General features: G+C 38.4%; 1 protein-coding gene across 1 annotated transcript in view; it reads right to left on the reverse strand.

Moving 5' to 3' along the window:
* Positions 1–320: 320 nt before the first annotated feature.
* Positions 321–27,091, reverse strand: part of E2F3 (E2F transcription factor 3) — a 42,245-nt gene continuing 15,474 nt past the window's right edge. The window contains exons 2-7 of the mRNA XM_062568032.1: positions 11,295–11,406; positions 8,738–8,957; positions 7,968–8,126; positions 5,282–5,396; positions 2,287–2,422; positions 321–1,642 (exon numbers count right to left, since the gene is read on the reverse strand). Of these exons, the coding sequence (XP_062424016.1) occupies positions 1,377–1,642; positions 2,287–2,422; positions 5,282–5,396; positions 7,968–8,126; positions 8,738–8,957; positions 11,295–11,406 (1,008 nt within the window). The 3' untranslated portion in view covers positions 321–1,376. The remainder of the gene's footprint in view (positions 1,643–2,286; positions 2,423–5,281; positions 5,397–7,967; positions 8,127–8,737; positions 8,958–11,294; positions 11,407–27,091) is intronic.

A 27,091-nucleotide genomic window follows, 5' to 3' on the forward strand; every position in this document is an offset into this window, starting at 1 on the left:
TGTTGCCCTTTATACATTTGTTATATTCCAAAACTCACACAGTCATACAGTTTTTTTATTAGTACTGTGACTTCTTGCCATTTCATGTGTGAGCTTTTATAGCAGCAACTCAATGGTACCAGAAAACCTGCATACATAATATTCTACTACAGTACAAATAGTACTAATTTTCTGAATATGTCAGATAAGCACAACAGTAATGCAAACAAAAGGATTATATGGGCATCATCTAATCAACATACATTAATTTAGCCCAGAACATGGCAAAATATTTTACACTCAAAAAAGAAAATATTTAAGACTTCTTAGAATTCCTCTCACTTTCAAAAAAATAAATATTGGTACTATACTATACTACCAAAGATTTTCAAAAAATAAATGCAATTCAATTGATGTGGTACTTACAGTTATGTACTTTGGAAAAAATTAGTTCTATTTCACTGGCAAGGAGAATTATAAAAAGCTGTAAGCAGAGGAAGCTAACCCACTGAGATAAATATGATATACTGAACAAACAAAGCTTGGCGTAAGTGTTTTCCATAGAGGGAAAAACCCACAGTGCATCTCTAGTAGGCACTTAACACAAAGCCCCACTTAGTACCACAAAAATTTATGTACCAGTTCTAATGCACGCTGGGGGCAGTAAAATTGAACTGTGCATCTTCGTCCTAGTTTAAAAAAACAAACAAAAAACTACTTTCACACACACACAAGCATTTTTAAAAATCTGTGATTACTACGAGAAGTGGCAGAACTTTATACTTTTCAATATTTGCAATATACACTACATTTACAATGTATTTTTATTAAAAGCTTTTAAGGACATAAGTATTTGACCTCATAGTGAGACATATACACAGCTCAAAATGAGCATTATGACAGCAATTTAAACATTCCCACAAACAGCTGAAGAATCCCATTTCACACTTCCACTTTTCTTCATATTTATGTTTACTGCAGGTACAATCCATGTTATGAGACTCAAAAGACATGCATTCTCTGCAGAAGGCACGACCTGAACTACTATTATAAAATTGTTATTTATGACTAAACCAGTTCATTGAGCCCTTCTTAAGCCCACTTGTCAGGGTAAGCAGAGACTGGGGGAGTGTGAAAACTAAACATCAATGGTCACCTGCTTGCACTTGCTGACTCACAAGGTGCTGGAGCTTGGGGTCAAAGAGAAGGCTTTGTTGCAAAAGCCTTCAGTTATTTTATTATGGTATTTTAGGGAGTATTTAATTAAAATATCATCACTGTTCAGGAGCCTGAATCATTTAATAATGCTATTTTATGGTAAGTAGGGGACTACTGAATGACAGCAGGTGTTCCATTTCTAATAAAAACATGATAAATATGGACATCATTTAAGAGAATCAGCTGTATATAAACTCATCTACCAATGAAGGAAGCTTCTCTAAATCATAAGCATCAAAGAGATCACTGATGCCTTCTTCATCCCCGAGGCTCAGCAAATAATCTTCCTGAAGCAGAGGAGGCAGTAAATTCACAAATGGTCCTTCAAAATTTGAGGGAATTTGGTCCTCAGTCTGCTGGAGAAGGTTGGCTGGAGAAGCCAATGGAGAGAGTGTAGCCATATTCACTGAGCAGTCACCTTGTCCTGAGTTACTGGAAGCCACTTCTGTAAGTTTGAGAGGGAAGGAAAACATAGGTGATATATTTAATCCAATTAGAAATGTTAAGATATGGATGAAAACAAACAAACGAAAAAACCCAAACTAACACATAAGGGGCCTTTTGAAAAGCATCATTTGAATGAAAATCCAATTCAGATAATTTCTAGATAGTTTTTGGCTTCTCAAAAAGACTCTTGTTGCTATTACCACTGGCTTTTCAATAAATAGTTATTTTATAAAGTTTAAACAACAACTGAAAAAAAAAATAAGGGCAGTGAAAGATACCCTTTCTTTATTGGAACTCACAATCCTAAATACTTCAAAGGGAAAACCAAGTAATAGATGTCCTCAGAGACACCAAGTAGCTCCATATATCAATATACACAGATTTCTGCCTTTGTGTCAAGAAGAATCTTTGCTATTTATTACTGAAATTTACATATTGAAAGTTATTTTAAACAACTGGTGCAAAGAAAAATAAGTTTTTCTCTCCGATGTACAACAGAATGACATTGTGGAAAAATGGATACTTTAGCTTTTCACTTCATAGAAAAATAAAGACAAAAAATGAGAGATGGATCTCTGAAATTCAAAATGAGACCTGGAAGCAGAAAGGAAGACTGCTAGTATTACAAAGAAACAATCTTACCTTTGGAAATAGTCTTGGAAATATTTCCATTGTGGTCCTGACTATAGGTTTTCATTGGACTGAGGGCATCATTTTCCTCTGGGCATAGATAAACTTCAATAGGTCCTTGAGTACTAGATAAATGTATCAATGCACTCTGCTGAGGAAACAAATATCAGCAAGGTTTTATAGTAATGAACATGACAGAATATTGACAAGCGCTAGTAAGTTCTTGCGCGAGTAACATTCAAAAAAATTCTTTACTAATCAACAGAATTAAAAATCCCCCACACACTCTTCTGAAGATGTGAAAGGCTTGACTAATACACACTTGAAGAAAACAGTAAAATTTTCCCATTGTTTGTAGTGCAAAAATCTGGGAAGCCCGCTATTTTGTATGCCATATCATAACCACAGAGATATAAAGGATCGAAACCCTAACATTTCCTTAGATTTTCTCCAGGAATGGCCTGGAGCATTCTGATGGAATAGAACTATTATAGATTTTATTCATAACAATAATATTGGATATATTTGTGTAAAAGTTTCTTCTGTGAAATGAAGCAAAACATCCCTTCCTACAAAAGATTCTTCAGTATTCCGGTTCACATTGAACTCAAAAGGCTGTATATAAATTCACCCATTTAACATGAAATTTTTCCAAATAGATAGACAAAAAAGATGTGTCCTTTTCACCCAAACTTGTTCATGTAAGTCCTTCATTCTTCCCCCCCCCCACACAGGGAAGCAACTCTAATTCTGAAGGTGTCATTTCTGAATGATAGGAATTTTGAATTTGTCGCAAGTTAGTTTTCTTAGCTTTTATATAGTGGTGCAATAAAAGTAGATGACATATATAGACATACAAAATCTGCAAAGTTGCTCTTAGGGTTATGATGGAAAATTATAAACGACTCCAGTTAAAAATAAGCCTGCTGCAGCTGTATTACATTAATAGTTTAAAAAAACATGAATACAGACATTATACACCTCTTGGCAGACTTGTTTCAAACACTTAATTATGCCCTTTGACAAAAAGTTCCTTCAATTGTTTATATTCTGACAATTACATAGCAGAACATGTACTCACTGTTTTACAAATACAGAGGACAACCACCAAACAGGGATGGGCACAGAAAAAGTTAAGGGTACTTAAGGAGAGGTTCAAGGAAACAATGTTGTAGGCAATTAAAGAAGAGGAGGCAGAGAGAGCTGGAGATGAAGACGATCCTGTTGAGTGGCTGATACATGCAAAACAGACATGGACATGTAACTGTGAATGAGAGAAAGAAATTGTTCTTCTACTGCCTGAAGCTGAAAACCAAATGAGTAAGTTGTGTATAAAGGATAAGAGAGTTACAGGCACTACTTTAAATGATTGTGTGCATCTCTACCTGCCTGCCTGAATTCACTGAATTAAAAATCAGAGCATAATAACGAGGGGAAAGAAAACAACGATAACAACATATATTTATGGAGACTGATAGAAGATAACCATTCCTCACCGCAGCAAAATAATTTATTCTTCCAAAACCTGCACGTAGGATCAAAAGGAGAATTAAAGACAAAGCCAGAAGAAAGGACAGTTCAATGGGCCTAAGCAAATAAAGAAGAATCTTAGTAAAAGAAGGCAGAGAGAAGCTGGAGGAGTCTCTTACTGCCCACCCTGGTGTAGGTAGAGCTCGGCTCAGTGGAACCAGCCCAACATTAATAATGAAGGAGTAATACAGAAGTAAGAACATAGCATGTAGATTTTTTTTTTTTTTTGGCCTTATCTTTAATTGTTCTTTGAGTGAACAAATAAAGTACACTTTTGAATCTTTAAAGCAGTGGCTATTAACAGATCTGCAAAGGGTTTACATTTGTCCAACATACTTGGGTCTGTCATATTAACTGGGAATTACAATCTAGAATGTTTCACTAGGAGAGAAAATCACAGCAGTAGCTGACTAACGTGGTTTAAAACCTTGGGAGATACAAAAAAAAGTAAAGCTACTCCCTGGGGGTATCTTCAAAGAAAAGTCACCTGAAGCATTTTTCTCTGCAATTGCCACAGCAGGCAGAGGAAGTGAGAAGCAGCTAATTTACCCTAGACATCTACCTGAGATAAGAAATGAAACTAGGACAAAAGAATGAGGGCCAGATATCTCTATACAAAAGCTGGCGCTCAGAAACTATGGCTTGAGTAGCAAAGGGTGATCAAGGAGCGACATGGATGAACACAGAGAACTTCACAAATAGAAGTACTGATAAAAAAAAGAAAGTAGGAAATCTCCATCCCATATACACACATCACAATGGCAAACAAAGAAGTGCACAAAGAGAGTGTAATATGAAGTTTACACAGAGGTGTAAAGTCAGCATCAGTGAAGCAAAGAAGATGAAGGAAGAAGGAAGGGTCAGAATAGACTCTAGGGATGAAAAACAAGTTGCTACAATGACTTCAATACTTGAAAGAAAATCTCACAGGAGAATGTATGTCTCAATAAGTTAGAATATCAGTAATGTGAGTCATCAAGATGTTTAAGGCGTTATCTATGAACATTTTGACTAAAAACTATATAAAAGCTAGAGGAATAAGAGTTGTCGCTCAAGACAAATATTTCACAGTCTTATAAACAGGAACTTTCAACTGTCAAGGAAGAGTTCTTTATGTAAAGTATGGCAAAAGAGAATAATTTAAATAAACTGTGTGGATTACTTTGAAGAGAAATTTGGAATCCAAAGAAAAGGAATGAAATAGTAGAATTTCAGTATTGCAGAGAGGAGAATGAGTGTCTTACGTAATTTCTTTCTTTCTCTCTCTCCCTCTTTTTTTTTTTTTTTTTTTTTTAAGATTCTCCTTCCTTTTTTAACCCCCCACCCCCAAGTTTTTAAGAAGGATGAATCTATATTCATCATGGAATTGTATGCCAATATAATCCAGCTTAGACACTGGTTACCGCAGTAGAATTCACAGCACACTTACTCTACAGAAAAGTGATATGTAGGGCAGGAAAAGCCAATCTCTTCTTACCTCCACTGGGTCAGGCACTTCAAGTCTTGTTTCTGGAGGAGCTTTCACAACTATAACAGTTTGGTCTTTAAGGCCACTAATTTTTCGAATGTCTTGATATGTCACATAAGCTAATGTAATTAGTGTCAAGGAATTTTCCAACACATGTTACAATATGTTCATGCTATTAGAAAAGACAGAATTCTTTGAATTATTTTTCCTTTTTTTTTCATAGCCACATCTGTCTTTCTGAGGCCTGTTATAAGTTTCCTATCCTCTGCACTCAAATCATGCTTTATAGCACTATCCTGACAAAAGACTGGTTGTGATTGTGATCAGAGTGTCTGAGAACTTCTCTTTGGTATATCAGCTGGGGCCACTGTTGAGTGACAAAAGGAACTTTCTCTTCTGAATACTTTTATACATATAAAAGATGAGATAAAAGTACATAAACTAAAAACCACCAACCTGAGCTTACTCAGATGGCATGCAGAAAAATTTTTACACACTTGCAAACAAGATGCAGAGAACTGGAAACCACGGAAAAGGTGTAAAGGAACATACAGACACATGTTTTTAGATGCTTACACGCAATACATTTCTGAAATCATCAGTAAAATTATCATTTTAGTTTTCATTTTGATATTTTATTTTAGTAACCATCTATCAAGGAAGTCCAACTAATTTTTATTTTTATATCACCTGGTAATCTGTGGTTAGACTTCTGGCAGGGGTGGGAGGAAGAGGACAGGGGACTGTGAACTGTTTTGGTAAACATATAACGTTACTTTACACCTCAGCAAAACAAACTGCCCGAGCTCAAAACACAAATGGAACAAAAGCAAAAAGTGGCAAGTCAGGAGGCAAAATTACAGGTTAGCTTTCATGTAAATTCAAGGCCTTTACCAGTCCTTTACTAAGGTTTGCAAAGGCAGAGTGCAAATTACAGTAACAGCGTCTGCCAGGATGCAAATACGGGAACAGATTGTATCTTTTTGAAATTAAGCAACAACAATCTTCTTTCATAATAGATCTGGGCTGAAACTGATGTATAAAGGTGACAAGCCATGTCCATTAGACAATCCATCAAATCAGACTGTTGTATCCAATTTCTCCTCAGACAAACCACCTAATTTCTCTTCATATATTTGACAAAGTTGTAGAATTTCTACAGCTTAGCTAGCTGACAAAATCTTTTGTATTTTTGACTGTAGCCAAAAACTCCCCAACCTGGTACTAGTGGTATTTCAAAACATTGACAATAACAATGAGTTATTTTCTGATTCTACTTACAGAAAGATTAGAAACCACTCAGCCTGAGCACAGATGATGTTCTGGCACTGCTAATCATCAGAAAAAAGCTAGTCTTCAACAAACAAGAACTTTGTCTTCAGAGATTAAGAGAAGGAAGAAGCTTCTTAGATCCATCAATATTCAAAAGGCCGTCTCTTGTCAGACTTCAGTGAGGTAAGCAGAAGACTGTATGGGGATGCAATCAGGTTGATCCCCTTTTTTTAGCACTGTTGCATTCTTTCCTCAGCAGTTAGTAGTATTATTAGTAAATGCTCAACACATTGCTTGTGGTGATCCCCTTTGCTCACTGCTGAGAGAACCAGCAAACTCAGGGCAGGGAGTTCTACCATGGCAATTGGTTCATGGAAAAAATCATAATGTTCAATTTTGCATTGCTTTAATCTCCTCATGGATCTGGCTCTTAGTATAAGACAGTGCTGACCCTCCTCCCTTTTTCACTTGATCATCTGTTTCCTGCTTTCATAGGCATTTTGAAATGTAAGTATACTCAAAAGACAATACTTACATTGTTCACACCACTTTTTATGATATGCTAGAGTTATTTCCTATCCCTTGAAAAACAAAATAAGTCCAGTTTCTTATATGCTCTTTGAACTACTGACATTTTAAAATAATAAAAGTTTTCATATCAACATTTAATAAAACACTCTTCCATTGCTAAAGGGTAGGATATCTGGTAAGAAACATGAGAACTGCTTAATTATAAGAGGTATTAGCAACCAAAATACCAAGAAATCATATGAACCTGATGCAGTAGAGCACTGCTATTACATTAAATAATTTATTTTAAAATAGTCATTGAGAGTTCATAAAGAACTTACCTATGATATTCTGTTATAGCTTCTCTGATCAGAGAAGTCTAGAAATTTGTTGCAAGTTTCAGACTGAAATGAACCTCAACTTTCCTTTCCTCTCTGTGCCTGTAATTTATATACACATTAGATAATGTGATGTGTATTCAGTAATCATTATAAATATAGAATTCTTTGTTACCTTAGCAAAGACTTTGTATGTCATTGCAATTTCTGCGTACATAAAAATTGGGTCTGTTGTAAGCTCAAAATAGTCTAGAAAACACAAGTTTTGGAAAGACATGCTTTGCTTTGACATTGTCACTCATTAATCAGCTGAATTCTTCAATTCTTGATTCTACTCTATGTAAACACAGATGTTCAAGGCTGCTTCATATACCACTTTTTTTTTTTTAAATATATATTCCAGAAGCAAAGTGCAAATAGCTTAAGTGACTTCTTGAATACATCTTCATAAAAAACGGTTAGCCACCTTATGGGAATTTATAATACTTCACATCACATTCTTTTGAAGGATTCTGCTAGTGTCAGAGGAACAGCAAGGAGACAAACCATCTTTAAGATTTTGACAAAAAGGATATCTCTGATTCTCTGAGTCCTCTGTTAGCAACTTGAGGTCGAGGGTGCAGCTTTGGATTAGCTCATCCAGTTTCTTCTCTTCCTGAGTCAATTCTGTCACCTCCTTTGTGAGGCCTTGACGCTGCGCCAGCATGCCACCATCCTCTGACAGACTGCAGCCCCTACAGATCCAAAGAATGAAGACACCTTTTAAACATTTGTAAAACTTAAGAAAATGCTTTGGGCAGGGGAAGTGAATCAATCAATCAATTCAAATCATTTTCTTAGCCTCTTTTCCCTAAACCTGCCCGAAGCATGTGAACATAAACAATGCTTTTTTTTTTCAATGACAAATAATTTTGCAACTTAACTAACATAATATGCTGTATTCATGACTTCCTGCCACCAAGAAAGGCAGGAAATATGGAAGATTCAAATATTTCTAAGCATTTACAAAACCTTACTTCTAAATCCTCTCTGCTATAAACAGACCCTGAAGAAGACTGAAGAAAAAAGCAGATAGAGATGTGTCATAAAAATGAACTCTATTTACAGAAACATATTAATTAATCCAATATTCAGACAAAATTCTGGTTTCTAATTTTCATAGGAAATGCTATTTATGTACTGCAAAACTGTCTTAATTAACTAAAAAAAGCTTATCCTGATAGAAGGCATTTTGAATGATTGCTCAGAGCAAGGTGTTAGCATGTAAGCTGAGAGGGAAGAAACACAGCTACTTTGTAACAGTGAAATCCGCCAGGAGGAATGGAAAAGGATGATAAATACTCACATCCACTGAATGTTGTTTTTGGATTTTTTCTTAATGAGATGGATGCCTTCCAGTACATTGGTGATATCATAAATCCTCCTTTTTTGCACCTTGAGAACCTCTGCCGCTCTGTTCAAGTCTAAGACACCATCAGGAGATTGGCTCAGCAATTGAATGAACTTCTTTGTAAGAAGGCCAAGTGATGTATCATACCGAGTCTTTTCTGAAGGAGATTTTGGAGCTTAGAAAAAAAGAATATCCCCAAATAAATCAGTTTTCTCTTTTTGGTTCTGAAAACAGCATCCAGAAATGAAAAGATACATATTACAGGTATTTCTTTCATTTTTATTGAAGAAAACTCTCAAACACCTTCATTAAGACATGACTTACCACTGGATGTTTATTTGGATTTCAAGATGTACTTTCCAAGTATCACAGGTACATGAGCAAATATATATATTTTTTAAACACAAATATTTCCATTAGACTGATAGTTACATATAGCAATATTCTACCTAGGCTTTCACTATATGAATTCTTAACAGTATTTTTAGTATCTATTTATTCTGGCAGCAATACCAAAAATCTCCCTATGACTCTCCTTCATCAGGCTGATAGCCAGCTTTCATCAGGGATTGATTTTCCCTTCTTGTAATATAAGTGTTTCACATGCAGTTAAGCAGAACTTCGGTGTATTTCAGTGGAGTGAATGAAATGACAGATTCCATCAGTGCCAGAATCCATGATTTACAGAAAACTCTAGTTAATTAGATGAGATTGACGTAAGATATATTTTATAATTATCATTTCTCCATAACCAGGCTCAAACTGGGCAAAAGTATCTACTTACTTTACATCAGAAATCTGCAAGCAGCTTGGATCTTACTACACAAATCAGTGTTTCCATGCACAAAAGTAGCATCTATGTACTTAATAGATGAGCTTTTAAGAGCTTAAATATGCAGATAAGAATAATTTTTTATTCTAAATGTTCAATCGAGGCCTTTATAACAAAAGAAATAAGCTGGCCACTAATAAAAGTCTACTGGGTTCAAAGTTTCCCTGTGGGAATAATATCGTTACTATTAGCAAAATCTTTGCTGTGCTTCTTGAACCTTTTGCTTGCTTCAGGTTAGCAGAAGTATTATGAAGGATGAATTTCAGGCTGATCTAGCAGTGTTTTTATGTTTTTAAATCCAAAGTCCCATACTTAATTGCAGAAGTCAGTCTAAACTGAAATCATACCTGAAAGCGAACCTTTAGATTACCCTGAAATACTTGGAAGAATATGATGGCTTTTCAATGAAAATTGATTCATTGCCTGCTTACAAAGACAACCAGGTGTCTCGCATTCTTTGGTAGAGTCAAGGCCTGACTGCACTGGGAAATGGAGGAAAATTCATCTCAGGTAACTCTGTAAATTTAAAGCAGAGTGTACTTCTCTCCCATCCCCTCCAATTTTGGGTTTGAAAAAGGGTAAGAGGATCAGAGTGAGAAAGGCAAGAGAATATTTGACCCACACCTAAAATGGCACACGCCAGGGTCGCAAAAACAAGGGAGCTTCTGTACAGCCTTAGCAACTCTGCAGCACCATCCTCACTTGCAAATGGTTCTGAACTTTTGTGAGAAGATACTTAAATTTAAAACAGACTTCATTTAGCTTAACAAAATTTAGTTTAATTAAAACAACATGGTTGTTTAACTTACCTGCTTTAAGTTCACATCTTTAGCTAATTCAGCTTACCTTTTCTTGCAAGTCCCATAGAATAAAGGACTTAAGACTGCTGAAGAGGGGCAACTACCTCCCTCCTTTATGGTATCTTGCCCTCCCTTCATTACCACTGCTCCCCCAATCCCTCCCTTTTCTCCATTCTTCTACAGCATATCCCCCACTCTGCAAGCCCACAGCCTAATTCTCCTACTGAAATCCCAAAACAGGATGCTGAGGCTATATTCCTCAGCTCCTATTGCACAAAACACACTTCACAAGGCAATACAGATGTGCGATAATTGATGCTTGTAGCAACTAAACAGTGACAGTGCATCATCCAGTGTGAAGAAGGTAGCTCAGAGTCCACAAAAAGCATTTAGCATGCAACACTGTTAAGGTACAGTTACTACTCTTTGCCAGTCCTTGCCAGAGGAATGAATACTGCCTGCTGTAAACCCAGGGGGATGGCAGAGGCTGCCCTGATTAGCTCTGCTGAATAACCATGCTTTTGACCCTATATTCCAGTTCCCCAGCATCTACCTGTTAATTATCCTCAGGTTCATGTCCTTGGCTGAAGGGGCGATCTGGGTCTGGAGACCTTGCAGGCTGCCCAGCACACAGAGGCATAGACCAAGCAGCCAAGAATCTCTACAGCCTCTCAGCTGCTCACCACCAAGCAAAATGGGCTGAAACCGGGCCGCACGCTGCTTGTATGTATGGTTGAGCAGATCACACACACATCCAGAGGCGAACAATACTAAACACACGCTTTTAGCTAGGCAACAGGGTGTTGTAGTGGTTCCCTCTGATTCTCCCAGCTAATAAAGTTGAAAACTGTACCACAGAACACAATAAAAGTTCCCTTACTTTTTGGACTATCTGGACTTCTTGTCGCAGCTCTTCCTTTCCCCTTTGGAGTTTTTAATCCTTCAGCAAGATACTGGTGACCACTTTCTCCTAGCTCCAGCCTTCGCTTTGCCTGTTAAAAAAATAAAAATAATAATAAAAAAAATTAATCAGTGGGGCATTATGGAGTTTATTTCACTTTATCAAACATAATTTGGGGATTGTAGGAAAGGCACACAGCAGTGAATTTTTCACAGTAATGTACTATATCTGTCCAGGTTCTTTCCCCATATTCATTACCAAGAAATCTGATTATCTACTAGAATACTTAGGTGGACTTAAATGTTTGACTCTCGAAGGCTAGGTTGATGGTTATATTTGGGGAAAAAACAGTAAATTTTTAGATTTTAAAAGATAACTGACCTGCTTTTGCAAAGTCAGGACTTTCTGAAATATGTATGAAACCTTTCTACACTCAGATGGGTTGCAAATGAAAACTAGAAAACAATCTATCAGACACACACAAATATATGTGCACACAGAGATATGTTTTTACTGAAAACCTCTTTATATCCCTGTAAGTTTGAGCACAGGTAGTATTCATGCAAGTTAAATTTTTCCTTCACTATTTGAACGGATTGCTTTAAGAGAGGATCAGTAAGTTCCAGCATAATAAACTTTCCAGCAATGCAACCCCAGAGGTTGTATCAATAGCAACACTGGATAACTGTTCTCTTCTGCTTGTCAACAGTTTGTCTTTGGTGAAAGCACAGCCATTAAATTTATTTCACATGAACTATGATGTTTGCATTAGAGCTGTCCACATAAAAGCAAGATGGAGGAACTGGAGCAAAACTGCTATTAGAAAGAAGATGTCTGATAATTGGCTAAATGCTCCATTCAGCTCAGAGGAAGGTTCTGTATGACATTTTGAGTAAGAAAAATAATGAACTAAACTGTTAGACAATGTAACACATGGAAAAATGCATTGAAAACTACCATCAATATGAATTTTGTTCCTAGACAGAAACATAATCTACTAACTTTGGAAACAATTCCATACTGTGTCTTGCAACTCAAGTTACTGAAATTTAATCTGAGCATATTTGTTATCTTAACAATACAAAGAGCATTACCTGGCAAGATACAGAAAAAATGAGAGAAAGAAGTTTTGTGTCTAATGAAGTTTACCCACATAATAGTTTCTGAAGAACACTGATTACTCAATTAGGCTGAATAATTTAAAGTGTTTTATTTGCTTGTTCTTTAGACTTTCTCCAAAAAGTTGCATCATACTCTGCTCCTCAGTGAACCAAGATAAAATAATACATTCTGCCATGAATTTCTAAATAGATATTTCTGTACGGTGGATTTAGCTTGTGTGTTTTACTTTGCGTCTGTGACCCACAAAAGTCTCTAAATACATTCATTTGTGTGTGTTTACTTTTGGAAAGCTAACAACTCAGTGCTGGACTCCGTTTGCAAACCTCAAACTTATTAACAGGTGAGTTAAAGCACATGAAATTCATATAAACCAACATTATAACATGTGCAAAGTGCTCAAGCCACACTGTATTTTGTGCAAAGGGGCAAGGCACTAATTCATTGGTGGTGGAGCAAAAACTGAACTGGCTGCATCCTGCTAACCAGCATGGACACTGCACTTCCACAGCCAGGTGGCCCAGCAGCAGCTAACATCTAAAGGCACGAACTGTCTCTGCTCTTCTCCATGAGGCAGCAGCTCTGTAATCCAAGGGCATAGATTTTAAAAAGGACAACTGTTAACAAAAGCACCCAGCTAATATGTTTAGCCAATGTAATTGGATTAAATTAAGATTAGCACTATTCCACAGGGAGAAATACATTTCACGCTTACTTAAAAAATGTTTTGCCACCTTCAGAACTAAGAGAAAAGGAAGGAGGGGTGAAAAGGGAACAGTTCAGGGCCCGGGAAGACTAGGTGAAATGGATATTACTAAAGATAAAAGTGACTCTCAAAACCAGGTGTAAGAAGGAGGGGAAATGCTAAAGACTTAAAATCTATAGAGATTTGCAGTGGCTCTATCCATCAGAACAGAAACTTAAGGCTTGGACTGCATATCCAAACTTTTTGTCTGAACTTGCCTATAACACACGAATAATATTTTGCCCCTGCTTTTGTGGTTAAACCCTTACAACTTTCCCCTGTGAACTTCAGATAAGCAGGTTTGGTAGCTACCGACCACCCTTTGCTGCACACAGTAGTGCAAGCCGTTCTGGCTGTGTTTCGGGTGCTAGGAACAGCATGATGTTGCCGGTTGCATTAGGACTAATCAGAGCACTGTACATACAGGCAGCGTAGGATTACTGACTTCTGGAAAAACACCAGATGACAGAGATACTGCTACTGGAAAGATTTTGTAGGACATAAAACATACAGAAAACCTGAGAGAGAGAAACACAGAGCAAAATATTTCAGAAGAATTTAGAAATAGATTAGTAAAGTTATAGAGAGGCAATTTTATTCTGGAATATTTAATTGCTGGCCAGACTTTACACATCACTCAGCAAGTGATTCAAGTGATTCTTCCTCCCTCCCCTTTTTTTTCTTTTTAAACATACTTCATAACTGATAATATTCAGGACTGAAAGCGTATACTCTCACTTTCTTCTCTGTGACGCTTACAGACGAAAGGGTTTTTTTGTGTGTGTATGTGCTAGAGATTCTGGATGACTAACATTTTCTCTCCCCTCTCTGAAGTTATTCATAGTGCTTTCTGATGTCAGACTTCTATTGAGAAGTCTCAAGATTTGCTTTGAGCAATTGACAGAATCAGTGGCCCTTTAAAAAAGATCGTAATTTGCATAACTTCTCCTCTAGAGCACTACATTCACTCTTTGCACAGATTGTTCAAATTTGTATTTTTATTTATTTGTATTGTTTGATTCATCATAGCACTCAGAATCTTCTGGCATAATACGTGGAACCTGATGAGACATACCAAGCCAAAGGACACAACACAAAGTATCCCAGTCCCATAGAAGTATAGGAAGCATAGAAACTAACAGAAACTTTTCAGTGACATGAAACCCGAACACAATAAAGGGAACATAAACCAGATTACAGATTAGTGAGGGTCATAGAAGGCTGGAGCAAGCACATGGGGCAGTCACAGAGGTAAAGGCACAAACTGATACATCTGATAAGGGACATAAATGTCACAGGAAAGCATACTGTTGATCTGAACCAGCCACCTATCTAACCCATTTATAGAGACATAAAAAGTTTGGCATCAACTGTTTGTACTTCATTTTCTCTTCCAATACTGCAAGCAATTACAAATATGGATCAATTATGAATCCACTATTTAATGTGGACCGTTAACAACAGGTAGCACTTAGAGTCTCATGCATTTGTTTCCTTTTAGCTTCAATTCTTAAGAAACAACAGCAACAACCTCCACCAGATAGCTACCAGAATTAACATCAGAGGCACAATTACACTCATAGTAGTGTCTTCATAGGAAAAATTGTCTTTGTAGTTTAAGAACTCCTTGGATACGCTAAATAATTTAAAGTGGGCAGGACCCGATGGAATTCACTTTACAATACTGGGACAGTCACAGAGATTAACTTTTAAGAATGGGTAGGAGGTGGGCATGGTTACAGGAGACTAGGAAAAGGACAAATGGAGCTTATCCTAAAAAGGAAAAAAAGGATGGAAGAGGTGTTATAGCCCAGTCCACTTACTGAGACATTTTGATTTCACAGCTAACTGGATCTAATGGGTAGCTGCCTGCCACCGCCACTTTGGTTTCATCCTTCCACTCCGCCTGCTGGCAGTGGCCGACTCCCTGGCCACCAGCAGACTCCTCAGGGAGCTGGTTCAAGGAGTTACAACCAGCTGCAAGTGAATCCTCCTCCAGCACAGAAGCGCATGGTTTTCTGCTGGTTTAGCACCTGCAGCTGATGCAGTGGGAACCCCTCGCCCTCCCCAGGGTGGCAGCCTGCCTTTGGGGTTTCACATCTCATTGCACTAAGCCTCACTCTTGGGGAAGGGACCTGGCACCAATTTACTAAGAAATAAAAAATATTAAAACACACACACACTAAAAGGCAGAGTGTTACCTTGTAAGAATGTAAAGGAAAAGTAGGAAGTAGTAGGTAACAGGCAGCATCAGTTTCTGAAAAGACAGCAAAGTGGGAAATGAAGTGGTAGGTAACAGCCAGCATCAGTTTGCTGATGACTGAACCATGTCAGATGAAAGCCCCATTTTCTATCAGAAGGTTTGAGGGAAGAAACAGTAAAACATCTTCTCATTCTTTCCAATGATAAAACCATGAAGCATAACTTTGCCAAACTATGTAAATTGATTTTTTTTTCCTGCTAGATGACTCTCTCAGCTCTATTATTGGACACAAACCAGTTCTGCTGTTTGCAAGAGACAGATCTAAGAAAAAAGTACATTACCTATAGATCCTTCCGAAAACCCTTTATTGAAATATTCCTGTACCCACTATGCTTTTGAGCAGGAACATGACATTTGAGAGGAGGATGCGTAGAGTCAGGCATATGCCTTTGCTAGTCCCTCAAAACCACAAATTTGAAAACCGTCCAAAAAGGGTAGCAGGTGAATTTCCAATCTGATTATTAACAGCTAAATTCCGTGTCAGACAGCAAGCACCGCAGCTCTTGGGCTCGACCAGGCTACGCACGTGCCAGGAGGGCCGGACTCTGCTCCAGCCCAGAGCAAGTCGGATCTCATTCCTGTGCTCCCCTCGCAGGCGTTCGGGGTACGCACAGAAGGGACAGGCGCTGAACCCCAAGCGGGAGGGAACGGGGACAAAGTCTGCTGACATGGGGCCAGCAGATAAAATCACGCCAAAAAACTGCAGTGAGCAGTAGGAAAGCAACTCCTGCGTGGGACTGAGCAGGCACAGCAAAGAGGAAGGGCAGGAATGGCCACGCAGAGCAGGGAATAAATAGCGGATAGGGCCTGACGGCTGGTAGTGGAGTGGGGAGCAAGTCGGCGCAGCATGTCGCAGCGCTCGGCTGCGTCTCTGGTTGTGGCACAGTGCGAGGACTCAGTCGAGCAGGTTTGGAAAGGGCAGATGACTAAGCCTCACGTAGGCCCTAGAAGATATTACAATTGCTAGGGCCAGATAAAAATGGCAGCTTTTCTGTATGGTGCCACAATGCTGATATTACTGGGGAGGGGATCCGAGCCTAGCCAGAGAGCACAGATAAATTTTGACTGTGCTGAGAAAGCCATAGCGCAGGCACATTAACAAGCCACGCGTGCTTGTTGCAGAAATGTTTGCTCACGTTTCCAAAAGTGAGCAATCACCTACAAATACAACGTTAAAGCGGAGGTTGTGAGGCACAAATCCTCGAAAGCAAGCGCCTCACGTGAAAAGGTGAACCAAGCTGGAGCTCGATGAGGAAGGGACACAGGAGAAGACACTTCAGGGTAAATTTGCAGGAATATTCACAAGCTAGGAAAATTCGTGTGCCGAGCGAGGCGATCGAGGCCGTGCCGTGTGGACACGTTCAAACGAGCGCAGGGCGGGAGAGGTGAGCGGCTGCCGGAGGGCTGCAGCAAGCCGCGGGCACGGCCCAGCACCACAAGAGAGGGAAAGGGGGAATGGAAGGGCAAAGAGGAAAGCAGGCAAGAGCTCCCGGCAGAAAACAAAACAAAACAACAAAGCCGAAAAACTCGGCCTGTCAGCTCACGCGTGAGGAGACGCTTGAGGTCAGCCCAACGTTGCAACACGACTGTGGAAGTGCTGCCTTCGCGCTCCTAGCGACGCCTCATTTTGTGCCTATTTCTGCTGAGCAGCGATGAGATAAGTTTGCAGTCCAAACAGCGGGAAGGGAGAGGGGAGTTCTCCCTGGAAATGCATCTGCCCCTGTGCTTTCCACAGACTTACCAATACTTTGTACCATATTACCCCTAATGTCAGTGGTTAATGTCAGTAATATAAAAGCACAAGAAGGTGGTTTAAGAAAAAAGTAGGAAGATGAAAAATAACCGGCGACTAAACTCCTTTTGTGTGAAAAAACGCAAATTAAGGACGTCCTGAAAAGGGGGCTCTAAACATTCTCTCAAACCTCAAAAAATATTACTTACCCATTAAAAATATACATTCCACTGATGCCCTACACAGAGGAATAAAACCAGGAATGGCACTTTAATGGAAGTATTCCTAAAAATTAAATTTTACACACAGCCTATTCAGTAGACTGAGGTAAAAGCATATAAAAAACATACACAAAAATAGTGCCTTGAAAATTGAATGCATTGTAAAACCGACACAAAGAGGAACACCAGTCTATAATAACACTATGCATTAGTCAGGATTATTAGTTGAGTGACAAGTAGCTGGTATTTAAAGAAATATTTAAAAATAAATGACAATACGGATTACAAAAATGGTTCTAATCAGCCTACTCAACATCAAAGCCCCAAATTTCTTCTCAGAAAAATGGCAACTGTAGCAAAAAGGGGGGAAAAAAACTCCTTCCAATATAGCAAGTTGTGTTTCCCAAGCTATCGCTTTACTTCTCAGCTTATCAACTTTCAGCATATTAGTTTTGACTGAGATACTTTCCTAGCTCCCATACTGAAACTGTTCATTCAGCTTCACAGTCAAATTGTTTGTTTTTAATGTAAACAAATATTATGAGAAAGTCCTCTTGGTATGTCTTAATTGGGCTTATAACTCAGTAAGAGCTACCTCTCATAACTATCACATTAAACTATGTTCCAATTATCCGCAGCCCATCTTCACTAGGCATTTGGAGCTGAAGACCCATATTGGTATGCTAGTAAAGCTTCTTTCAACGTCTTATTAAACCATCCTATTTCCATTGATCTTCAGTTCTCATGATTCCCGCAAAGTATTGGGAGTGTCAAGAAAGCGATGAACTGTAAGGTCCGTATATCTGTACCTAACCATAAGACTTATATTTAACTCAGAAAATTCAAATGTAGATGGCTAAGTTTCAGCTACAGATTCTTGTTTGAAAATGGGATACAAGCCAGCAGAGCCTAGCAATGCCTTTCAGCTCTCAGACTGTATGTGCAAAGGTTGCTGTTAGATGAAGAAGTGTAACTAATGTTATTATTGTAGAACGTCATACAATACCATTTTAAGTTCACTATAATGAATACATTAGCTTTCAGATATTATCAACAGTTATAACGCAGATACTTCCTTACTTCTTTTAGCTACACTGGATATTGATACCATACATCTCAACCTGATGTCATAGTGCACACATCACCATAGTCTGAACAGAAGGACATTTTCAAACATGTTTAAAAGAGACAGAACAACCTGAAGTCAACTAAGAAGGAAGTAAAACATAGCAATGAAAACCAGCATTTTTTCTAGACCTACAGCTGGTCATTTTCTGCAGGTGTACTGTATTCTCAGGGCACCAACACCCTCTCATTTTTATCGTATGTCTTGTGGGTAGCTGACCTGCTGGGATGTCAGGGTATCTTACATTAACTAATATTAATATAACTCAAATCCTGATATAAGCAGATAACCCATTTGAAGTTGCTCCATTTTCTGTGTGTGGGTCAGTCTACTTAGATCGTCACAGGATCAGCCTATATCCTGCCAGGCTTGAGTTCAGTATATCTCCTGCCAGGCTTGAGTTCAGTATATCAGCCTTGCTCAAACATACAGTATGTTTGAGCAGTATCTTTTCTCCTGCAATGGTGCAATAATTTATGTTTTCTTTGTGCTAGAATGGGAAGGACAATACAGAATATGGTTGTGCAAAGTATAAACCATGTTTCAGGCCCCAAACCAACAGAATTACACCTATGCTGCATAGGAAATGAATCATCTGAAATCTTTCTATTGCAATCTTTTCCACCAAATATGAAACAATTGCTTCTTACTGAAAGCAATGGCATTTCACTGTACTGAGCTTGAAGGCTTCAGTAACCACTTCATGTTGAAATATGAAAAGTTATTTTCAGGAAACTGCACCCAGTTTTCATCTCAACTGCCCAAGGTAGGGAGCACACGTGTCTCTGAGTAATCCTGAAAATGGCTTGATGCAACAACTACTACTAAATCCCAGCAGTTGCTGGAAACTAAGTTGTATTTGCTTGGTTAAAGTAGAAGCTCTATGGATAAAACTTCCAGGAAAAGTCCTGACAAACTGCAAAAACTTGTACAGAGGCAGACACAAGTCAGCCAGTATCTTGCAGGGGATCCTGACTGCATTTTTTTTGGGGTGGATGGGTGACATATAGCATGATGGAATTTCCTTCCCCTTTCTGTGGAAGCACAGCTAAGGAAGGGAATGGTGGCAAGGCAAGCTGTGGGCCTCCAGTGGGCTTCAAAGTGAATGTGAGCCTACAAACAAGTATCAAAGCTACTTGCAATTTGTGGGCTCCTGTTGCAATAGATAACACTTCAGTAAGACTGCTGCCTCAAGACTGAAGCTTAGGGCTTTTTAGTTGCAGTTCATGTCAGTAATTTGCCACCACAGACATCCTTTGGAGAAAAAAGAAGAGAAAAAAAGAAAAAACTGTCATAAAACAAACCTGCCATTGAACTTGTGAACTGTGGGTTTGCAAAGGGGAAGACTAGCATGATAAAAAAAGCTCATGGTGTAACTTCTTTTGAATTGTACATATACGTAACAATTTGTCAGACATAGCCCACTTTGAACATTACCCATCAAGATCAAAGCAAATCAAATCAGAAAGCGATAGTTTAAATTTACAGTGTGTAGACAGGGCAACATATCTTCAATTGGCTGAATAGCTACTTACATTATTTCAACCCTTCATGTTACTGAGAACCTTCCAAGTAGTGAAAATAGAATGGTACTGGAAAAGGGGAAATAAATCTCATGTATCATTTTAAGGTTTTCCCAAAGAAAAATTATTACAGAGCAGTCAGTCTCAAAATATATTCTATAATACTATTTTGTCTTTTGCATTTAAGGACATTATTTTTTCCAGAAACATTTTCTTTGGAAGTTAACGTCAAAAAAAGATTGTGACTGAGTTAGTTTCTTCTGAGTGACTTCCAATCTACTTGTAGAAAATGGCACACCATTAAAAAAAAATCTTTCAAATACTATCAGTTGTCTATCAAATTGTCTGCTAGATAAAGCAGTCCTTGGAAGGGGGAAGAAAGGACATTAAGAGAACTGGTGAACTTGCTTGGAGGAAATTCCAATAAATGCCATGAAGTATCAAATCACAGGTAATAACTAAAGTAGCTCTGAAGTGCTAGGCATAGGTATTGAAATAGTAATCAAGAAAGCTACTTTTTTACTTACAGAACATTGACTGATGGAAGAATATAGTCATAAAAATCTTTATGAAGATACAATTAACAATGCTTAATACTTGCAAAGTGAAAAGGCTCTGTACTTCCTAGGGAGAAGAGGGAGGAGTACTTGCATAGCAACAGCAGGGCTAACTCGCAGTGTAGATGCACTGCAATGATGCAAGATCAGGCTTGCATCACTAAATTTGCCAACTAAGTTGTAAGCAAAAGCCACAGCTTCTTGGGCTTTGTCTTCCTTGGGTACAGGACACCTAAAGGAAATGATTGTATGTACAAGACTACATCAGTGAAGTTCTCGAAGTACAAATTTTCCTGTCCATGCAGGTCTGCAGCTGGACAGTTCCTGCATTCTGCAACGACCAAACTTTCCTACCCTCCAGAGAAAGACACTTACTGAGTTCCAGCAAGATGGCCTTCAGAGACCACGTTGCTTTCCTTACTGAGATTAGATTATTTACATGGAACCAACTAATTTTGTCTTTAACTTCTGAAGAGACTTACATGCAAACAGTTCAGAAACTGTAGCAGAGAACTACAGACTAGAAGGTACTAAGTTTTGAATACTCAGATGTTCATCAGCATTAGTGTTATGTATTCATGCCTCTAAATGAGGAGAATCCTTTCTTAAAAAGCAGCTGACACCAATTGTGACTGTATATCTTTAATTCACTGCCTGAGGCATGACATTCTTACAACTAACTACTTGCTCTATTAATGTAATTAGTTACAAGAAGTCAGTTCTAAAGTGATAAAACCTTTTATTTGGAAGTACTTCCTTAACCTAGTTCCATACAAGCGTAAAAGAATACAGTTAGATTCCTTAAAAGTAATAAAGGTACTTTGAATCCATTTAGGGTAATAAAAATATTATATAGATTCCAAAGGACATTGGGAAAGTTGAAAAAAAACTTTCAGGAGACAACTAGACCTAGACAAGATGTAATGATTTTCACTTAAACTATAGAGCTAGACAGGAGGAAAAAAATATATGGTCCTAAGCATTTAATATAATAAAAGACAGTTCTGTACATTATGTAAACTGTGGGTATTTTTTCAGCATGCTTTAAGGAAAATCCAACATTACAAATTAACCCTGAGAAGTTATATTTGCACTTACAGTAACCATACTGTTGTGTTTGCAAGGAGAGATCGATATCATCCTCAAAATTTGATTAGGTAGAGTTTTTAAAATGGAGTGACTAATAGCACATAAAAAAAATCCATAAATAACCTTGAAGAAGTTAACACAGTAACCTCCTCCACATACCAATCCTCAGAGTAACAAAAATAAATAACAACTGCCCATGAAACAGGAAACAGGGTTTACATAGCCAAAAGAAACCATTCCTAGAAGCAGCCAAAAAGGAGCCTCAATTAAACAACAGAAAGTCCCAAGAACCTGGAGACTGCAGTTGCAGCTGACAGCCACCTTCAGTCTGGATCAGGAGTAGATACTCCTCTCAGAAGATTTCTTCACAGGGTATTTCTTTGTTTACCAGGTTAACTTGATTTTAGCCTGGGTTGCTAAACTCTGAGAACTGATGTCAAATATTTTTTTTCCCCTCCCCCATTGTATCAAAGTATATAGCTGTTGCACATACCCTTGTTTCACTGATCGGTTTGGCAGTAGGCAGCTTATATTGCTGAAATGACACAAAGATAGCTGAGTTCTTAATGTTTTAAATTCTTTATAATGTCACAGAGAACAACTAATCCATCTAGCTTTCACTGTGCCGCACATTCTACCTCAGCAGTATTTTATTATTCTATCGTCCATGGCAAGGAGCTGAACATCTTGAGAATGATGGCAAAATGAAGATAAATGATTTGGTTCAAAAGGCAAGATTTACTTTATTCCTAGTGACAGAAGAAGAGAGTAAGACAAGAAGACAAACAACAGTCCATGAGAGAAGTGAGTGAGCATCGGTAGACTAAATCATTTTCTTTCACATCTGGGTAAATTCTGCTATATTACAGACAGGGCAATCTAAAAAGCTGATGTGATAGCCTAATTTATGAGACAACATCTAAAACAGATGTGTCATCACAGAGAATAAACTTTTAGGGGGAAAGAAGGGAAAGTTGCTGTTCTTTCTCCTATTATGAAGTCTATTTGGAAAAATTATCTTTTTTCGCTAAAGGGTAAAGCAGGACATCTCAGGTCTTAGAGTCAAGCAAGGACCTGTAAAAAAATTGACCCACTCCCGACACAATCCATCTTTATTATACTCTTTATTATATGTTCCTTAAACTTACATATTATACTTTTTATTATATATTCCTTAAACTAAGCACATTGAAATGACCTCTCCAGAAAAATGAATACCGCCTTAAAGTCTAAATTTTTAAAATGAAGCAGTGTTGCATTCTCTCTCTAACCTACCCTTTAGTCAAAGAAAAGAATCTGACCTTCTGATGTGACTTCTTACATATCACTAGATTTTCCCTAGTTACAAAGTAATTAGTAACATTTAACTTTTAGTCCAGCACAGGAAAGAGACTACAGTACAAAATCCGGGAATCTAATTATGAGAAAGCTTAAAGGGCTGGCCAGGCCAGCACCTGTCAGGAGGGACTGCACACACCATTGCTCCCATAGACCATGCAGATGGACTTGGTGACCTCTCAAGTCTGCTCAACACTGAAACCACAATGTAAAGCTCTCAGCAAGACATTCATTCTGTCATAACTTGAAGTCAAAAACTCAATGATTATTTTGCCCTTGCTAAAAAAAATGTCCGACTTCCAGGTGGAATTTGCTTTGCTTCAGCTTCCAGTAATGAGTTCTGGATGTGCCCAACTTCAATCATAAAAACAAACAAACAAACAAAAAACTTCTGCATCAGAATCCTTCCACAGAATTGCTGAAGTTGGCAGGGATCTCTGGAGATCATCTAGACCAAACCCTCTGCTCAAACCAGGAGCAACTAGAGCAGGTTGCTCTAGTGTGGACCACATCCAGTCAGGTTTCAAATACCTCCAAGGATGGAGACTCCACACTATCTCTGGACAACTTGTTCCAATGTTTGACCATCTTACCATTTAAAATGCTTCTTCTTATGTTTAAATAGAATTTCCTGTATTGCAGTGTGTGCTCATTGCTTCTCATCCAGTCACTGGGCCCCACTGAAAAGGGTCTGTCTCAGTCTTCTTTAATCCCCTCCCATTAGGTATTTATTTGCACTAGTAAGATCCCCCCGAACCTTCTCTTCTCCAGTCTAAACAGTTTCAGCTCCTCTTAGCCACTCCTCCTATGAGAGAGGCTCCAGTTTCCATAGCCTTTCACTGGACCTACTCCAGCAGGTCCCCATCTCTTCTGTCTTGGGAGCCTGGTACTGGATCCAACACTGCCAGCACATCTTACCAGAGCTGAGCAGAGGGGAAGGATCCCCATCCTCCCTCTGCTGGCAGTACTCTGCCTTAACGCAGCCCTGGAAGCTGTTGGCTGCCTTTGCTGCCTCGTGGTCAACTCAGTGTCCACCAGGACCCCCAGGGCCTTCTCTGCCAAGCTACTCTCGAGCTGGCTGGTCCCAGCCTGTCCTGGTACAGGGGGCTGTGCCTCCCCGGGGCAGGGCTTGGCCTTTCCCTGCGTCAAACTTCAGTCAGTTCCTGTCTGCTCCTTTCTCCAGCCTGTCGAGGTCCCTCTGAATGGAGCACCACGTCTGATGGAGCACAGCCTCTGATGGATCAACCACTCTTCCTGCTTCTGTGTCTTGTATATTAGTCGAGTCATCCCTTAGTGTTATTTTAAATACATGAAGTATTGCTTAAATAAGTTGCTCTGTATGGTATTTCCTTCAGACCTCAAATAATTTTTGCTGCCCTACTTAATTAACATCACTTTCCATTTTCAACATTTTCTTTTTAAAAACACAAGGATTGAACTATGTATGTTATTCTAGTATCAGCTGCACTGAAACAGTTTACAGAGGCAAAAATCTCCCCTCTCCTTTTCCTTTTTTATACATGCCAGGACACAAGCCTCAGTGCCATCACTCCTCAGCATTGCACTGGAAGCTCATGTTAGTTGCTTGTCAACTACTGACTTTTCAGAAATACTGCTTTCCAGGATACAGGCTTTCTTTCATAAGGCCTTGCGTGCATTCCCTGTTCTTTGGCATATAACTTTGCCTTTGGCTGTATTAAAGACACAGTTTGTTTGAATGTGCCTCCAGAGCAAATTATGAGATCATGATTATCATTTACTATTCTACTAGCAATTAGTATCAGTAACAGTTTTTTTGTCTACCTTTAGGACAGTGACAAAAGCATTCCATAGTGTAGGGATTAATACAAATAACTCACTGAAGTCAATCAAAAGGATTCATTTCCAGATCTGTCACTTAGCCAATTTTCAACCCAATGCCATATTGACAGAGGGTTTTTTTTTTTAATCAAACTCTTGCATTGCAAAGTCAAAGACCTTTGCTAGCAATCTCACCTCCAAGTCAGACAGCTACGTCTTGGCTATCTTTTAACATTTTGGTGGCGGGGAGGAATGTCTGGAAAAGAAGGGTGAAGGTGGGAAGAATCAGCTATTGGATGCTGCTGGCAAACATTTTAAGACACAAAACAAGCACTTTCTTAAGTGCTCCATACAGGAGAACCCTATCCTTCTAATTGCATACTACTTAAACTCTTAAAAAAAAAAAAAAAAAAAAAAAAAAAAAAAAGGTTTATTTCAAGATATCCAAAGGATGACAGAAAGTTTTAGGGATGCCAGAGCAAGTCTAGAAGAGCACAGTATTATCAGAGAAGTGAAAGAGGCAAAGCTCAGAATGAAGAAGAAACTCAAGTGTTTACTGTAAAGCATGGAGTTCTATCCATTGCAGCCTGAAGTTCAGAGAAAACCTATTTGGCTGCATGTACTGTTGCCTTCCTTTTTCCTTTTCTATCACCTGCCTTATTCTATAACCATTAAAGCAATAGACAGCTGAATAGGATTTTCCAGAAGCCCAGAGAAGTCTTCCACTGGAACCTAGCACATAAATATCACCTATTAAAGGCTGCACTAAAAATTCCTTTCTTTAAATAAGATTTCTTCTTTCTTTAGAAGTCTTCTATTGAGTTCAGGCCCAAATGTACCTTAATCTGTTCAGAAGATAAACGACCACATAATTTAATAGTGCCTTTTTCACAAAACAGAACTTTCTTTCCTATGATCAGTACCCCTCGATCCTTTTCATTTTCAAATTCAGCTTCACTTCTTATGAGTCATCATTCCCTCCTCCCCCTCACTCTACCTTTTTCAGTCTCTTCTCCTCATTTCATTCCTTTTTTGTCTCAATTTAGTAGAAGTTGTAGGTTTAGCAAACTGAAATAGCAAGTTTCACCACTGGACACGAGACATTCTTAAATTTAGATCAAATGACCCCTTCCAAAGTATATGGGATCTATCCATCCAGAGAGATTTATAGAAGCTTCATACAATTATGGAAAGGGATAGCATCAAAAATAGTCTGTGTTTGATGGCCTTTCTCAACAGTGTGTGGCTTGGAAGGGCAGACATTCTCTCAGCAGCAGCAGAAGATAGACAACTCAGGACAACTATTTGAAACCTGTAGGCTTCTAGCTTGCTAAGAAGTTTGGTAGATTCTCCAGAAGGGAAAAAAAAAAGAAAGAAAAAGAAAGAAAAAAAGTCCTTATTTTCTACAGCAATTATTTTCCCAGACCTAATACCAAACAATATCAAACAGTAAAGCAAAGATTACCCAGGAAAACTTGACTACATTTCACTGTTTGAGATTACAAGTTCTTACTTAGGCTGAAGCAGAACAATTTTAATGATAGTCTTGCAAAAATGCCACCTTGCCAGTCATCAACAACTTGTCTTGAAGTATAAAACTCAAAAGAATTTTCTGCTTGCCTTGACATTATAGCTTCTACCCTTTCAACAAGCGTCTGTCAACGACAGCAGTAAGACAAGTCTTCTTACTTATGGCTCCCCTCCTGCTCTACGCACTGGCAAGCCCTCCTGCACTCTGCGCTAACTTGGAACCAAGTCCTGCAGCATGGTCCTCTGCTTTCCACAGCAAACTGGAAATTTTGTCTGCTTCAGGTAAATACATTTTATTGAATATAAAAAAGTAAATATGGCAAAGTTACAGTGTTCCTTGTGTAAAAAGTGGATTCCAAAATAAATAAGAATGCCACATAGCTTTCACATTTTATTATCCTGCAAGTGTTTCAATGCACAGTGGTGCTAAGGAAAGTATCAGGAAAAAGATGGAAATTTTGGCAGTTGCTCTGGAGAGAGCTGAGGCTTCTGGCACTGGGTAATATGTGGAAGGATTGAGGGATAAACACATCTCAACAATTTTGCTGAAGTAATCAATAATGATACAGTTATTGCTAGACTGTCTCCAGAGTTAAGTTAGTTAACACTGCATTAGTTAACTTAGTTTTGGATGTTTTGTTACATACATGGAGCTATATCTCCTTTTACCATTGATTTGAAGTTAATTTTGGAGGGGTATTTTGGTAATGAGCTAAATTCTCCAACAGGGTGG

This window comes from Rhea pennata, chromosome 2 (assembly GCF_028389875.1).
Source record: "Rhea pennata isolate bPtePen1 chromosome 2, bPtePen1.pri, whole genome shotgun sequence".
Taxonomy (NCBI): domain Eukaryota; kingdom Metazoa; phylum Chordata; class Aves; order Rheiformes; family Rheidae; genus Rhea; species Rhea pennata.